Below are 18,523 nucleotides of genomic sequence, written 5' to 3'. Positions count from 1 at the left end.
CTCTTACTCGTAGCTGCACTGGCACCAATACATAATCTAATTCTATGTCATCTTGAGAACGGAGATCTTATAGCTTGAGCCGAAGGGAGTGGTAGTTGGAACTGACTGCGCGCTTTCCATTGTACTCAATGGTAGTGCCAAAAATAGCTAAGGCTACTAGAAGAGCAGAGTTATGATATAATTCTAGTCTTTAGGAATACATAATCACTGACCCCATTCCTGGTTCAGCATACACTGTGACTGAGAATCCCTGTAGATCGGGCATAATGTCTGGCTGACTGCATGAAGAGTCTGTGGCCTTGGGGAACTCCTATGGCGGCAGTGGCACAGATTGAAGGACCGTTTCACAGCAGAGGAAGCGCCCCTGGCTTATAGGGTGAAAGAGATGATATAATTATAAATCATGCAGAATAAATCACCATGATCAGTGCTGTATGTGCCACGCATAGCTATTTTCTAATTATGAACAATCTCTCAGTTGATAAAGATTCATATTGTGGAAGGTTCAATACGTTTTGGATCATGTGGACAAACGCTTCCGCTTGGAAGACACGGGACTGGCCATTATATGGTCAGAAAAAATGGAACTAGTGGGGGGAATTCATTTTAAACGTCAGTCTTAAAATTCTCACATGACTGCTCTCCAGCACCTATACTTACAAAAAGGCTCTATTATCAATAGATAAGGCGGAAATAAACTCTCTCAGTTTAGACCTAATACATGGCTTCACATTTATCCGGTCTTGTACGCCTAAGGCTACAAATCACACTGCCGTATGGGGGGCGTATATACGGCCGACGTAAATACGGAATATGGGTGCACGGCGCCATACGGGAGCAGGACATGTCCTATCTTTCCCCAGAATATGGCACCGTGCCCCATGTTTCTCTATGGAGAGGGGTAGGGTGAGCAGCGCTAACCACCTCCTCCTCTCCCCGGTGGTGATGTGTGCCCGTACTATGGTACAACGGGCCCACCTTAGTGTGAATGTAGCCTAAAACTTGGCATACAAGCCCGAAATAGCTAAGAGTGGAGCATGTATAAAGAAACTGGGAGGGCAGTGTAGAGAAAAAGCTGGACTATAGGGTAGGGGTGGACAGGTAATAATACATTTTTGTCTATTTTCTCATTTTCTTCCGCTCAGTTTGTTTCATGTTTGCACCATACACACATTTCTGCAACTGAGATTAGATATTGACAAGATTGTCCAACAGAATTGTGATTTCGGCACTGGATTATAATACTGGGTTCAACTATAAAAATTAAAACAATCTTTAGGCTCCTAATGAATTCAATTGTTTTCTTTTAGAATAAGTACATTTTGCTAAATTAATAAAATTCATCAATAAAACTCGCCTTATTTTTTATCAGGTCCATCAGTTCCTGGTGTTTGTTATGGGCTACATGGCACGTGGAAACTACAACTGTGGCCTAAGGTTCCTATGGTGGAAGATGGTCATCAATGGGCATGTCATTTTACTTAAGGGGAACTTGTCACTAGGTTTTAACCAACTAAACTTTTAGTCCCCTTTAGGTAGAGTATGAAATATCCTAAATGTCCTCTTTTATGTGAAATTTCACCTGTTTACCTATAAAACAAATCTTCCCAAAATCAGGCAAATATGATTTTTCTCATCCCATTTTCACATGGAATGAGTCACGTTTGGTGGTTGCAGGAGTATTGTTCCATCAGAAGTCTCTATCTTTGAATAAATAGCACATAGAAACTAGTATTTTTGTCACAGTAAAGAGAAGGATCTCTTCTTTCAGATCCCATCAAACATACTGGAAATACAGGCAGTTAAAAAATAGGCAGGAATTGGATATTTATCTGCAGCTTGCTGTGCCAACTATGGGGGTCATTTACTAAGGGCCCGATTCGTGTTTTCCCAACGTGTTACCCTAATATTTCCGATTTGCGCCGATTTCCCCTGAATTGCCCCAGGATTTTGGCGCACGCGATCGGATTCTGGCGCATCGGTGCCTGCATACACGCGACGGAAATCGGGAGGCGTGGCCGAACGAAAACCCGACGGATTCGGAAAAACCGCAGCATTTTTTAAAAAAAATTTGTTTTGCGAAAATTGCACTTACCTTCACTCAGCTCGGCTTGGTGTATTCCAGTGCGTTCCGATGCTCTTCAGCGCAGCTGCGTCACCTGGTGGACGGCGGAGGAACTACCTTAGTGAGTCCCGGCCAGACCCGAATCCAGCGCAGAGAACGCGCCGCTGGATCGCGAATGGACCGGGTAAGTAAATCTGCCCCTATGTCTTTAGCTGTCTGTATCTCCGGTTCTGTAGCTCTCAAAGCCATAAGCCTGTTGTGATCTTAAAGATGAGAACTGTATCTTTAAAATAGCATGTTTCTAGCTAGTATAGAACAGATGAGAGGAGCGTTTGAAGTGGCACAATCCCTGCAACCACTAGACTTGAAAATATTAGCATGACTTTTTTATGGGTAAAAGGGTGAGAATTCACATAAAAGAAGAAATTCTAAAAAGGACATTTTGTATCCTCCCTGACAGTGCTAGTACTTTAGTGGGGTAAAACCCGGTGACAGGTTCAATTTTAAGGCCATTAGATTTTTTTTAAAACTCAGCCCCCCCTTTTGAAGACAGGAAGAATAGTCTTTAAGTCTGAAAATTCCAATATATTTTCTTTTGTTTCTCTTTATTTATATGTAAAATACAAAATGGCGTAAAAAAAAAAATACAAAAAGGTCAAAGAGTCAGACATAAGCCTTTTACTATATGTAAAGGTGGAATAACAGATACATTCCTTGAAGCTCCATTACTGGAAGGCTGCAGGAGCAGGGGATATTGGAAGCGCTATATTCTTTTTGGAATGTGTTTTATAGGTGTATTATAGATTTAAGCAGAGAGAATATGGGAGAAGCAGACAGGCGCAGGCTATAAGTATAGCTAACAGCTCACAACCAATGACTTGTTGGCTTTTGGAGCAGTCTATGTCACAGATTTCAGGTCTCAGGAGAAATTGAGAAATGTGTTACTTTCAGTAAGTGTCTGGCCAAATATTTCACTTGAACATAAGCTTCCTTTATACTGTAAATGAACAATGTCTGCAAATATACCAACCCTACTACATCAAGCCAAATCCTGGAATGTGCTGTATGTATTTCTACATTCCTCAGAAAAGTGTGAAACCTGAAGATCTGAAGCATCTTAAATACTGGACAATAATGTCCGCTCTTAAAGGGCCCAGCATAAAGGGTGCAGTTTCAGATTTAGAAATGTTGAGAAGATAAAGTTTAGATGTTATTAGGTTGGACAATACACAATCCAAAAATCTCCCATTGAGGAACCTGTAAAGACAGATGTCAGTTTTTATTCTCTTTTTATATGAATTATTCTACAAATATTATATTTGGGGGTCTACCAGATCCCAAGTCACCCATCAATATACTATTTTTTACTAATATTTTGTCTTTTTAGAGAAAATAAAGATGATTTATTGATATGCAAATGAGATTATCAGGGATGGGGCCTACTTTTGCACCTATTTTCTTCCGTCTATGCTATTGAGTACCACCCAGTATCACCTCTTCCCACAATGACTAACATCTCTTTTAGAGAGACAGTCTAAAAATAATAAAACAGGTGAACCCAAAGGCATGGCCACATCCTGCTGCTCATATACAGGCAGTCCCCTACTTAAGAACATCTGACTTACAGACGACCCCTACTTACAAACAGACCTCTGGATGTTGTTAATTTACTGTACTTTAGCCTTAGGCTACAATAAACAGCTGTTACAGTTATCAAATGTGTCTGTAATTAAGCTTTATATGTAAAACACATGCGTTTTTTAATGGACTGCTTAAAAACGGACCAAAAACGGGTTCAAAACGCCATGTGTGGCATCATCCTTATTCTTTGTAGTGTAATTTCCTGGGACTGCAGTATAGCAGTGTATACAGTAAGTATGTACATATTAAGCCCCAGCTACCCTGCAGTGACATGAACGGAGGTAAGTTTGAGTCAGTTGTGGTTTGACTGGTGCCTAAGAAGTCTTAAAAATAGGTGACGAAAAAGACACAACATCTTGCAAAGATGCATTAAACACTGCAACAGACACCCCACCGGCAAACGTCTTAACATCCTGGTGTAGGCGCAAAAAAAAGTGCATAAACCCCCAAAACAAGTCAAAATAAATATACATGTGAACCAATGACCTGCAATACCAAGCACCACCACTTTACCATCTGCGGTATTGTATTTGGTAAGCAATAAAGAGGCTACAGCACTAAACTGAATTCTGTAACCCCCACATGGGAGTACTTGGTTTCAGACCCCCACCTATCTTATATTGGAGAGCTATCCAAACAGTAGGCCAGAAAAACCCTTTAAGCATCAAGTCCCAATACAAATACAACCTACCATGTGATATTCATACTCTTTATACTCTAGTCACCTGCTCCCAGAGGGCAGATTAAGACTGCCATAGGCTCTGGGTTGTATAATTTTTTTTTTTAATGGTTTGACACAAATGGTACCATAACTAAGCTTCTTTGGAAAGGATCAGTGTTTAGAGATGAGTGTACCCAATGGTGGGGATCGGGCTCAGCTGCTGACCCTGACAAATTACTGCACTGGTGGCCAAACAGCGAGTCTGGAAAATTCACACCACTGCAACTCGCCATGGCTATGATTGGCCAGGGGGTATCCGAACCCAACCATCGAGTCTGCTAATTTTTATCATTGTCACCTACTGTTGGCTTACAGTTATGCACTTTAAGACCAGTGTAGGATCTTCAAAGATCTTGGAAGGGGTCGTGTATACATGTGCGTCGAGAACAGGCAATCATGACTGGAGGTCCCTCTCTTTATTGTCTGTAGGGGGCAATATCAAACTTGGGGGATGGTTAGAATGGTCAAGGCCAAAACTGCCCATGTTATAATCCACTACTACCTGTGTCAATGGGGCTCATTTACTAAGGGCCCAAATCGCAGGGATTCTCAAATATTACCGATTTGCACCATTTTTTCCCTCAATTGTCCTGGGTTTTTGGCGCACGCGATCGGATTGTGTCGCATCGGCGCCGGCTTGCACACAACAGAAATCGGGAGCGTGGCCGCCAGAAAACCCGACGGATTCGGAAAAACCGCCGTATTTAAAAAAATTATTTGTGTCGCTTGACACGCACTTACATGCACCGAAGAGAAGAAGGTGAACTCCGGCGGACCTCAGCGCAGCAGCGACACCTGGTGGACATCGGGCGCACGGACCTTAGTGAATCCCGGCAGAACCTGAATACTCGTCGGAGAACGCGCCGCTGGATCGCGACTGGACCGGGTAAGTAAATGAGCCCCAATATATCACCCAGAAGTTTTACCAGTCTTCCTCAGAAAGTCTTCATCCCACAACGTTTCCTTCTCATGGAAGTACACATAACTACAAGTGTTTACTTTCTAAAATAATTATTGAGGATGAGGCAACAACAAATAAGAGTAGAAAGGCGGAAGAAAACAAACAATCATTGTGGAAAAAGCCTCAAAGTCACCATCAAGATCAGTCCATGGGGGACAATAGTTGTGTAATCTTTAAGGGAGACTCCAGCCAAAACATTCCTAATCCAGTTATTGTGTGATTGATTTCCGATGTATAATTTAGTATCTGCGCTAACCTGTAGTGTTCACTATGAGCACATGACGAATCTGATGTCATGTAGTATCACATTTACAATATCCTCATGGAGAAGGGGGATCTAAGGGTGGGTCCACACATTCAGTTTTTCAGACGCAGTTTTTGATGTCCAAACCAGGAATGGAGTGAAAAAAGAAGATGCAGCAGCTTCTCTCTATACGTTCACACCCAATATGATCCACACCTGATTTTGGCTTCAAAAACTGCACCTGAAAAACTAAACTTATGAACGCACCAAAAAAGGGCCAAAAAAATCAATATTTACAACAAAAAAACAACAATAAAACACAAGAAATTCACACAAAGCAATAACAACCACAGACAGTAGGAAAATAAAATTTTTCACCCTGCTGCAAAGATCCATTGTAAAGTGTATAAGCTGCTACATGAATAGTCATAATAATAATTCTATATTAATAAAGCACACTCATATTCTGAAGCTCTGAAAAGATCATAAGCGAAATATTAAAAAAAAATAAGAAGTTGCAAAGTAATAACATGGTTAGATGAGGGTGGCTGCACACGTGGCGTTTTGAACCCATTTTTAGTCCGTTTTTAAGCAGCCCGTTAAAAAGCTTTTGAAAACGCATCCGTTTCTGACCGTTTTCCCCAATTATCTTAATGACGATAATTGGAAAACGGACAAAAACTGTCAAAAAACTGAAGCATTTTCAAAAAACGTGGCGTTTTTGTTGCATTTTTTCATTGTGTTTTTCCATTATGGGCGGTACGGTGGCTTAGTGGTTAGCATTACAGCCTTGCAGCGCTGGGGACCTGGACTCTAGTCCCAGGGTACACATCTGCAAAGAGTTTGTATGTTCCCTCCAGGTCCTCTGGTTTCTTCCTACACTCCAAAACATACTCATAGGTTGATTAGATTGTGAGCCACATGGGGACAGGGACTGATTTGGCAAACTCTGCGCAGCGCTGCGGAATCTGTGTGCGCTGTATAAAGAAATTATTATAATTATTCATTTTTGAAAAACGCATCATATGTGCATATTGGCTTTTTTAATGGGTTTTTGGTTAAAGTGTCTTAACTTGGCTTTTTTTTGTCTGTGTTTTTAAGGTGTGTTATCATTGCATTTTTCAAAGTGGTTGCATTTTTGAAAACACATGCGCTTGTAGTCTGCCTTTAGAAACGCATGTAATTACATGCAAAAACAGCATGGAGAAGAAGATCACTCATCAGGCCGGCGGCACACGTGGTGTTTTGAACCCGTTTTTGGCGTGTTTTTAAGCAGTCCGTTAAAAAACGCATGTGTTTTTTAATGCATGCAATTTTTAACGGACTGCTTAAAAACTGCCCAAAAACGGGTTCAAAACGCCACATGTGCCGCCGGCCTCACTGTGTTTTTACAAATTCCAAGAGACTCAGCTGAATGCAGCTAACACACTTCAAGCATTGTGTTTTTTAAAAACGCAAAAGCAAGCAAACATTTGAAAAACGCATGCGTTATCAATGCGTTTAAGGGTGATGGCACACGTTCAGTTTTTCAGATGCAGTGTTTGATGCCCAAACCAGGAATGGAGTAAAAGTAGGAGGAGGAGCAGCACCTTTCAATTACTTGTCTCACCCATTATGATCTACACCTGCTTTTGGCTTCAAAAACTGCATCTGAAAAACTGAACGTATGCCATCACTCTAAAAATGCAGCAGGAATGCAAGCAAAACGCCACGTGTGTCACCGGCCTAAAAGTGCATTCACACGTTCAGTTTTTCAGATGCAGTTTCCGATGACCAAGTCAGGAGTGGAGTGAAAAAAAGAGAAGGAGCAGCTTCACTCAATGATATTTCTCACCCATTATGATCCACACCTGTTTTTTCCCCCTCAAAACTGCATCTGAAAAACTGAACGTGTGAACGCGCCCTCTACACTTGCACTGCCTTGATTAATAACACAGGCACGCCACAAATCAGAGTTATACGGGTAGTTATATGGGGAATACAAGTATTTACTAAAACTGAGAGGAGACAGGTTGTCCTAAGCACCTGCTCTACTATTCCATAGATCCTGGAGTCGCTCGTAAGGCATTGATTAATAAACCATAGGCGGGCATTCATCACACTGCATGCAGGATTTAGATACAGACACATTAGCGCAGCCCAGATAATCCGGGACAGGGTCATTTATAAAGTCCCGGGTAATGATGCTATAAAATGCAATGTATAATGTGCCTATGGGCTCTGATAGCAGTCAGGGACGGATTAGTGGAGCACACAGCAGCTCTAAGTCCTGCGTCAGGAGGGGAGGAGAGGGGCGGCTCATGCAGTACTAGAATGTGAGCCTTCCCCAGCAGCAGCTCAGACCACAGCCAGCAATGTCTATGCACCCCATGCTCCGCCAGCTCCTAGCAATCCCTTTAAGCCGTGCAACCTGGAAAGGAAAGAGTTAAAAAAAAAAAAAGGAGAAGAACTGTTATTTTTAACACTATCATTGCTCGAGTGTCAATGAAGCTGTGCGCTCCCTACATCCAAGCTGCGGGGCATGAGTGACCAATTGTGGGATTATTTGGAAATATCTTAATGGAAGCTATGTCACCTCAACAGGACAATGTAGGACAACAGCCGCGATCGTCATCCTTGACCGGGGAACCCAAAATATCTGGGGGCAACGAAAACCGAAAGGTAATTGATTTGCATGGTGGATCATTATAGAGAGATTTCTCTGGAGAGGGAAACATTGTATCTCAGAGAGGAAAAAGAGATCAGCTGGAACCTGAAAGGGGATTCTGGGGTGTGCTGGGATTTGTAGTGCCCTTACGGTTAGAGGGATTATTACAGCTATGCTTGATGCCTCTGCTTGGGGGTTGTGTATTAGGATGTTACTCTCTGGAGGGTCATTCATCCTGGCGGTGATGCTACATGTCACATACTCAATAAATGAGTCCGATGGTGACTTGTATATTGATGAGAGTATATAATGAACACGATCGCTCACATGCAGCGCCGGGCGGGTGTTATATTTATAGAGCATGGACGCAGAGATGTAGCAGAGTCCAAGTTGTCAATTAACTCATTGCTGTTCTGTGCCATAATCCTAAATCAGACAACAGAATGAAGGCAACATTGTTACAACAGGCAAATTCCCTATTAATAAAGGGAAACGCCATCTAATGACAGATGTAGCAGTGCTGAATGTGTTGTTTAACTCATTGTGTAGTAGGTTTATGGATCAGAATATGAACACAACACTTAATCATATTTCTAATCACACATTAAATGTAGTTTAGATGTAGCAGAGCTGAACCTGTCATTGATGGGTTTCCTTTAATATCATCAGAATACACATTACATATTATGATACTCCATTGTTCTAATAGCAAACTCCTCTCAGCTGTCTATCTATCTTTAATGAGATTTTTTTTTTTTTATGTATAAGCGTAAGATTAGCAAATCCATTTCCCCAATGAGATAGAAAAAGGGAAATTGTATCCAGAGGCTGCTCCGGTATGATGGCACGCTGTGTGATGCTGTTAACTCAGAAGTGTCCAGACATTACTTGGTATCACACAATACAACATACAATATTATCTAGCGATACATTACACATTTAATATTAACCCTTAATTTTTTTTTCCCCCATAATAATACATCAGTTTTTATAATGTGTTTTAGATTTATTGAATATCAGATATAGGTTTTTAAAAATCTTTTAATGCAGTTTTGATGGTAGATTATTAAACCTTTGGGATTCTGTGTCATTTTGCTTTGAAACAAGTACAGGCGGTCCCCTACTTAAGAACACTCGACTTACATACGACCCCTAGTTACAAACGGACCTCTGGATATTGGTAATTTACTGTACTTTAGTCCTAGGTAACAATAATCAGCTGTAACAGTTATCACTGGTGTCTGTAATGAAGCTTTATTATTAATCCTGGTTCTTATGACAACCCAACATTTTTAAAATCCAATTGTCACAGAGACCAAAAAAGTTCTGTCTGGGATTACAATGATAAAATATACAGTTCCGACTTACATACAAATTCAACTTAAGAACAAACCTACAGACCCTATCTTGTATGTAACCCGGGGACTGCCTGTAAAATATTTTCCTATAAAGATGGAGATTGTAGAACCTCATTTAGAAGTTTTCAAATTTTAGTATTACTCCCTAGGAAGACTGAGGGTGCATTCACACGATGCATTGTGTCACGTTTTTTAACGTGATTTTGACGCATTCAAAAGGCTTCAGCCTTGATCACATGTGGAGGTTACATTTCATTTCCATTGCATTTGATAAAACTCAGTGTAACCTCCACATGTGATCAAGGCTGAAGCTTTTTGAATGTGTCAAAAACGCATCGTGTGAATGCGCCCTAACAGGTAGCTATTAGAGCTCCTGTCTCTACTTGTAATCTAACCTATTTATATATCTATTTCTATTATGCGGGCAGATTTCCCAACATACTTAATAATTTAGCTTTGTTTACCCCTCCTATCCGCTTATTCATGATCCCGAGGAGGCTGCGTTCACACATGGCGTTTACGTTGTGTTTTGTAGCGCAATACAACAGCTCAGGAAAAAGTTTCCTTGTTAAATTGCTGTTAACATTTTTCTTTAGAAAACACACATCACATTAATGTTAACACATTGTTAACATTGCATTTTCTAAGCGCAAATGTCAACTGCAATTAAATTAGGCAAATCTCCTCTCCTCAGCTGTTGTACAGGCGGTCTCCTACTTAAGAACACCAGACTTACAGACGACCCCTAGTTACAAACGGACCTCTGGATGTTGGTAATTTACTGTACTTTATCCCTAGGTTACAATAATCAGCTATAACAGTTATTAATGGTGTCTGTAATTAATTATTAATCCTGCTTCTTATCACAATCCAACATTTTTAAAATCCAATTGTCAAAGAGACCAAAAACATTTGCCTGGGGCTACAATAATAAAATATACAGTTCCCAGTTACATATAAATTCAACTTAAGAACAAACCATCAGAACCTATCTTGTACATAACCCAGGAACTGCCTGTATTGCTTTTCAAAACGCAAATGAATCACGATGCAATTTTGGCGCATTCCACTGGCTTCAGCCTTGATCACATGCTGAGGTTACATTGCATTTTAGCAGATGCAGTGGAAACGCAATGTAACCTTAGCATGTAATCAAGGTTGAAGCCAGTGGAATGCGTCAAAAACACAACGCGTGAACGCACCCCCTGTGCAATCCCATGTATTCTACTTAGATTCACTGCACATTTTAACGCAGATTCTGCTGAGGATCCTCTGGGAGGATTCCCACGTGGTGTTTTTATTGCGCTTTTTAAACACATCCAAAACTTAGGTGGGATCGGGCTTAGCCAAAATGCATAGGAGTCATGTGTTGCACTGTAAACGCATCTGCTTTTTGGCCAAACCCCCACTCACTTGTGTTTAAAAACTCAACAAAAACGCTACGTGGGAATCTGCCCTCTCGCGTTAAGAGCTCTTTCACATTGGCGTTTTTTTTAATGTCAGTGATTTTTTTCACTGAAGCTATTTCGGCTTTTGGACACATACAGATTGGTTTTCTCTTCTTGCTTCAGTGATTTTTCACTGATGTCTTACTGAAACAGTTTTTTCTATCAGCTTTTTCACACATCAGATTTTTACCAATGATCTCAATGAACAAAAAAGGACACAACTCCTTTTTTTCCCCGCCTCAATTTTTTCTACTGCTCAGGGAAAAAAACAGTGTGAAAAAGTCTATTGAAAAGAATATTTCAGTAAGGCATCACACTAAGGCTACATTCACACTACTGTATGGAGGACGTATATACGGCCGACATACGTCCTCCATAGACGGCAATGGGCGCACGGCGCCCTACGGGAGCGGTACGGTGCAGCACACGTGCGGCACCGTACCGCTCCGTACCCGGGAAAAAGATAGGACCTGTCCTATCTTTTCCCGTAATACGGCGCCGTGCGCCATGTATCTCTATGGAGAGGGGCGGGGGTGAGCTGCGCTCACCTCCTCCTCCTCTCCCCGTGCACTGCCGTTGCCCGCTACGGTACGGTACGGGCGGGCAACGGCAGTGTGAATATAGCCTAAGAGAAAGAAAAACCTACCGGTGAAACTGTAGCGTTGATACTTATAAGAATTTTGTTCAATTTAGAACTACTCTGTTTCCACATCTGTAGCGAGCTAATATTCTGTTACAGATTTCCAAATTTCAGCAGGTTAAGTCAATTTCCACAGGCAAACACTCCATGTGCATGATCTCTGAGGGCACATTCACACGATGCGTTGCGTCGGGCCGTGCGTTGCATTTTTGATGCATTCCACTGGCTTCAGCCTTGATTACATGCTTTTAGTAGATGCAGTGGAAACGCAATGTAACTTTAGCATGTAATGAAGGCGGAAGCCAGTGGAATGCGTCAAAAACGCAACGCACAACACGACGCAATGCATCGTGTGAATGCGCCCTAAGGCCGCGTTCACTTGTGGCGTTTGAGTTGCGTTTCCAAACGCAAAGCATGGACTCCTCCTGCGATCACCTGAAATAAGATTGCGTTTGCGTAGCGTTTAGTAAGCAAGATAGGTGATCACAGGAGGAGTCCGTGCGTTGGGTTTGGAAACGTCACACCAACGTCACATGTCAATTTTTTTACTTTCTAGAGTGCCCACAATGTAATTTTTTTTTTTTTTTGGAAAGGGGGTACAGCACAGGTTCCCCAGGCATAGAGATAGAACCAGCTGGGACTAGCTTTCTCAGATTACCAGTCATTGGAAAACACCTACGGGTACGGTAACACATACCACTAGAGCGGTTAGCGCAATAGGGGCGTGGCTCGGCCCAAAATCATTTGCAGTGAAATGCATTTGATTGGTTACCAATTGGATGCGTTTCGCCGGAAGCGCTAATGTGATTGGACCCAAGCACGGCCCCCTGCGCTAAACGCAGCGCTAACGGTATGTGTGACCATACCCTATGGCCCTGAACTCACTGCATCATAGTCAACTAAGGCTGAGGTCTCACGTACCGCTAGGCGTCCGTTCATAACGCGACGCTAGCACACAGGGGGTGGTAGCATGTTCCAGCCAATAAAACGCATGTTCCAGCCTGTGAAAGCACCTACCTTCCTGTACTTATAGCATTAATTGACCCTTAGGCCCAGATAGCAGCTACATTATGCACCTTTATGGTTGGTACATTATGATCCTGTTCCCTTGTTATTGCTATAATTATGCACTTTGATATTGGAAAATCTATATAAGTGATTCATCAGCCCATCCGTGGTCTATCCGCTGCCACCTCAATGGTTCCAAAGTGATAGAAAATGTCCGTTTTCTGCTCCTGATTGAAATCACAGTCCATGAGTCATGTCCGATGATGTGATACGAGACGTATTATACAGAGCTGCCATTTCCAATATAAGTACATGACATTACCTGCTGCGCTGGGATTACTGGATCGATAATGGGCCATTAGGTGATAGTGAGACCTTTGATGAGTCTTAGTGCTGCTTTATTATAGACACTTAACATGTGATGATCAGCGTCCTCTGCAAATTCGGGATGTCCCAGCCCTGGCTTTCCACAAGACTTTCATATATTGTTTGTAGTGGATAAAAGTGAGGGGTTTGTCAGACACTTCCTCATTTATGTCACTTATATTATGTTCACCTGTCTGGAAGGGAACCTGTTCTACCTGATGTGTCCATGCACCTTTATGCCGTGTATACCTCTCCTGTGATCTTCATGTTGCTTTTCTCTCCTGTTTGGCTTAATTAAATTTGGTAGTGAACCTGTGTTTATCTAACAGGAGGTGCCACCTAGTCATTACCCTGTGCATTAACCATCCACATATGGTTCACAGCTACACTGTAACAGTAGATTGGAACGTGCCCCATGTTAAACACCTTCTACAGCACCAAAGAGCAAAATTTTGAGACCCCAAGTGACCATACATTGCTGAAGCACCAGTTATCAGCTATAATTGGAGTTGCAGAAAGTGTGCAGTGCCCCCGCAGGAAAAAGGAAGTATTGCACTAATTCCAATGAGATGAACGGGTTGCCCATGCACTATACAGATTTGCCAAGACCTCCGGAGCAATGTAAATAAGACAGATATATCAGTTGTGCCCAGACAGTTTCTCCTGCACTTATCTGGGTCTTACATGGACGGAGAAAAACTCTTCAGGGCAAAAATGGGATTGAAATTGATGCTGAAGTCAAAGTGATCTGTTCAAGTAGCTTCTCACTGTTGATCATATTACTCTTCCCATTCCAGTAAGTTTATAACTATATTAAGTTAGACAAAAATTTCTAAAAATAACATCCAGAGCCGCTAGAGAGTTTACACCTGCCGCCTATGATCCATGATACCATCTAACACTTTATAAGGTTTTTGCCTCAGGTTCTTCATCTGGATCTTGTTTTATGGATTAGTTATTGTTCCCGTTCTTTACGGTGAAGCATAACAATAAATTGTGTCTCATTGACTTGGCTGCATTATCTGTGGAAGATGATTATTTCGTATAGTAAAGGTGTGGGCATTTTATTTTCCAATGGGGCCACATGAGAAATTGAGATGGTTATAGATGGTCAGACTAATATAGTTAACTCAGATCTACCCAATATATATTGTATATTGTGTATTCAGTATATAACTTATCCCTACATTAGAAAAACTATAAATAAAACATTACAATGATTCAATGAAAATCTGGAGGACCTAATTGCATCTTTATTTAATGAAACGGGAGGGGAGATCCAATTTTTCAATGAGCTCAGTGATAGGTAGAGGGCTGGATGTGGCCCACGGGCCATACAATGCACCGGTTTGGTCTATATCATGACATAGGATCAGTGTAACTTGAAGCTGTTGGGCCCCAGTGCATAGTCTGTGGGCCCCGACTATAATGTATGGTTTATAGTACTAGTCTTCTCATATGGAAAATTGACACCTTATGGGTTCCCTGAGGCTCATGGGCCCTTTTGCAATCACACACTCTGCACTGCATCAAGTTAAACCCCTACACAGGACTAAATGATTTACTTTGTATGAAACTTTTCAACCACTTTGTATGTGCTCCATTATCAGCCGTATAGTAGAGTATGTTCCATTCCCTACAGGTAGATAGAAGAAGGATAGATGTATACATAGAATACAGATAGATGGCTCTGTCTGATTATTTTACCTGGCTATACCCAAATCCTGCATTACAAAGACACAGATTGGTGCCTTATTTCTAACCATCAAGTAGGCCACAGCTCAGGTCCAGTTCTTTGTCGGATCTTACAAAACACGGCAGAACCTTGTGGTAAAAACCCGGTCCATGGACATGTGATGTCTCACAGGTTCACAGTTCATTACTGTAATCAGAGCCGTGTGTGAAGTCACATGACCAGGGACATATTTCTATCCACAGGAAGTAAACAATGAAGCTTCCTGTAGAATGAAAGCAAGCAGAGATCTAAAAAATCTTGAGGAATTGATACATTTAAGTATATTAGAAAATTGATAACGTTTCATTACACAAACCATATCAATTATTTGGTGTAAGTGGACAACCCCATTATCTTTAGGGACAGCACATAATTGGCCAGTACTGAACAAGCATTTAATGTAATTAGTTGTCATGTTTACTATAGTGTAATAGGTTATGATCCTACGATGAAATGCCCCCGCTATGATGTGCATATGCCTGAAGAGTATACATGGATATTATATTAACAAAATGATCATAAAGTGTTCAGCTCCTAAATATAGCCAACAAATCTAAGAGCTATTTAACATCTATAGTAACGCAGCCTCCATGATGGACATTAGTTGACATCATGTGACGGGTTTATGGAATATGTTTGGAGTCTGAAGGTCCTAAATAAATATGTAACACATAAAAAGTTTACGCAAGAAGCTAAGACTTTCCCGCAGGAAGACGGTAAACAGACAGGAGGGGATCAGAGTTGGTAGACAAGAGACAAACACATGTAATGCAGTCTCCATATAACTGCTCTGAAGTAAATAAGTTTGGAGACAGAATCAATCTGTTTACTTCACCCTGTAATGTATTTAACAAGAAATATGTGATTACACATCAGCTTAGCGCAGCTACAGGATAAACATTTCCCTTTAAATGATTTTCTGTAAAGTTGTGCTGCTGGCCTGGGATACATGGATCGGGGCTGGTGCAGGATTTACTACTGCTGCAGACTCTGGATGGTTTGGCTGGTACTGTGGCTCATGCTATATTATACCCTATGTCCCTTGTTAAACCCCCAAGGATCTGTTCACATTGTCAAACATTCTCCCCACTGGGTTCTGACCTTTTTGGCTTGGGGACAGTTGGATTTCCCTGGTACCTGAGTGGCTGGCTTGAGCGTGGCTTAGTGTTCGACAGGTGGTTTGCAAGTAAAGGAGGGAGATGCCACGGATGGATGGAAACCATTCTCCTTGTGGCACTCCCGATTTATGTGAGGATCCCTAGGGTAGATGGTAGAGGGGAGGCCCATGATTGTATGCGGCTCCCAAGGATCACACTAAGACAATGGAACCTTGAGTTAATGTTCACATCCTTTATTTTAGAACACGGCAAAGGCAACAGGTCAAGATAATAGTTCAACTGGTCCAAAGTTTCTTATTGGATCTATCTGGCAAAGGGTGATCCCAGCCTGCTTTAGGTAGCATCAGACTGGAGAGGTTGTAGCCACCAGGTCCCAGACACATCTGCTTCTAAGGAATCAATCTCCAAAGACCTCTTCTCTAGACTGGGCCTAGACAGTCCTCTTTTTAGAACTTTCCAGCTTCAAGGGGTTTTATGAACTTCCCTTGGGAGGTGGCAAATTTCTTATTCAACCGGGAGCTTTTGTTACAATATAAGATTAATTAGTAAACATTCGCTGCAATAACAATTATAGACAGTAGACGGCACACAGAGGTGATCAGGCTCAATGAGACACATAAAATCTCATAGGACAAATACTTTGTAATGGCCATTACAATTGTACTGGGTTACCTATGGCCTATCGGTAAGATCCATTCTTGGGGATCAATTATGCTATTACTATTCGCTTATTCCTAAAACACAACTTTCTGGTAGTAGTAGTTGTAGTAGTAGTAGCTTGCTTCTTAGCCCTTCCCCATGTTATATACTTCATCTATCTATATGAACTGCATTAAGCACAAGGTATCTCTTGTGTAAGGGCTACAGGTCCATCTATCTAGATGGCCCATAGTAGGACTCATCTATCCAAGCCTGTTAATGATCTATATGAAGGTAACCCCCAAATACTCCTATATACGTGATATATCTATTAAATATAACATATGCCCAGGAAAGGGCATATGTGTTCCATTGCTGGTGGTTCCAACAGCTGACCCCCATTGATCACTGTCTCCAGTCCCTTTTAAGAAAATATGGTGCTGTGTGGGTTGTGCCATTAATAATAAATGTATATTTCAGGACTCCACACTGAGCAGAGCAGGTGATTAAAAGTTCCCCTTATATGCTCTGGGTTTTACAAGAGGAACTTGTAATTCCCCATTCTGCTGTTTTTATGGGGTGTCCAAAAGCCGAGATACCACATAATCATATATTTATCCCCTATTCGTTAGATACTGGATACATATCAATAAACAGCACAACCCCTTTAAGGCTTAATTCACTTCTTTATTACGTCCTAAAAAGGGGCAGGTCAGCCTTTGCCTTTAAATCCTACCAAATATTTCCAAGTATGGTATATGTGGAGGGTCCTGGCATGAATTGAAGAGACCCAGTAAATATATGGATACTTACTTACAGGCGGTGCCCCATGGGAAAAAAAACTAAATCTCCAACTTCCATCTTGGGACAGAGGTGATTGTAAAATGCAGATTTGGGGGTTTTATTAGACAGATACTATAACACATAATAACACATCTAGAGATAGAAGTTATTTCAGGACTTTGAAGTTTTAGCGTAGAGTCAGATCCTTACTAGAAAGACAGGATTTCAGTTCTTAAACCTGGGATTTCTTCTCAATACCTTCTGTAAACTCCCGGCATCCTTGTGAATTTACTGTGGATTGTGTTTTACCATATGATTGACATCTTGTAATGGGGAAGCATATGCTTGTTTGACTTTTTTACTGTACAGGGGTTGTAAATTTTTTTTTCTTTACTTTGCTAATTATGGTCATAACTGAACACAAAAGAGTCCAACCTTTCACACAAAGGCACAATAAGATGCTGAAGGTATTGTCATGGAGAGTATCTTACCATGCCCCTTTTTCTAAATTACACCCTAAAAAGTGGTGCCATAGCATGTGCACTGTCCAAATAACTTGTAAAAAATTGGAGAGCCTTCATAAAGCTTGTGAGATTTGACTGCTTATTCAGGGCAGAGGAAAACCCCCCACTTCAATTAACTCCACTCCCCAATGCACAAGGGCAATAGGGGCATCAAGACTGGCATGACTAGATTTCAGGTGATAAATGTGCTCCAATATCTTTATACAACTTCATATATAAATTTTGGAATTCAGGTTGCAAGTAGAATTTGTAATCCATCGATGGAACTCGCCATGTCTTTAGGCTGATGACAGACAAGCCAAGGTAATGTGAATTCCAATACGGCTATCCTCCTCTATTGGATGTCTTTCTCTTTTCTTCTAGTGGGGTCCTAGACGTATACTGTACCATAGAAATACCTTTAACGAAATGTATCTATATTTTCAGATTTTTGCATAGTAAAGCCTGTTTTAGAGTGATTCCCTATTGGATAAAGTCAAGGAATGACAAACCAAACCCTAATAATGGTGGATAGTTCATCACAGGTCACGGGGAACAAGAAAGCATAGACTTACCCATAATTTAAAGAGAGTTGTGGATTGGTCAGTGTATCTACAGATGTCTGCTCTGATGTATGTTTTGGATG

General features: G+C 41.3%; 1 protein-coding gene across 1 annotated transcript in view; it reads left to right on the top strand.

The window, feature by feature from the left end:
- The first annotated feature begins 7,835 nt into the window (after positions 1–7,835).
- Positions 7,836–18,523, top strand: part of ARHGAP20 (Rho GTPase activating protein 20) — an 81,200-nt gene continuing 70,512 nt past the window's right edge. Inside the window, exon 1 of the mRNA XM_072134253.1 lies at positions 7,836–8,293. Coding sequence (XP_071990354.1) covers positions 8,192–8,293 — 102 coding nt within the window. The 5' untranslated portion in view covers positions 7,836–8,191. The remainder of the gene's footprint in view (positions 8,294–18,523) is intronic.

Source organism: Engystomops pustulosus, chromosome 2, assembly GCF_040894005.1.
Source record: "Engystomops pustulosus chromosome 2, aEngPut4.maternal, whole genome shotgun sequence".
Taxonomy (NCBI): domain Eukaryota; kingdom Metazoa; phylum Chordata; class Amphibia; order Anura; family Leptodactylidae; genus Engystomops; species Engystomops pustulosus.
The sequence above is the reverse complement of the archived record's forward strand: the minus strand, read 5'-3'. Positions and strand labels throughout refer to the sequence as shown.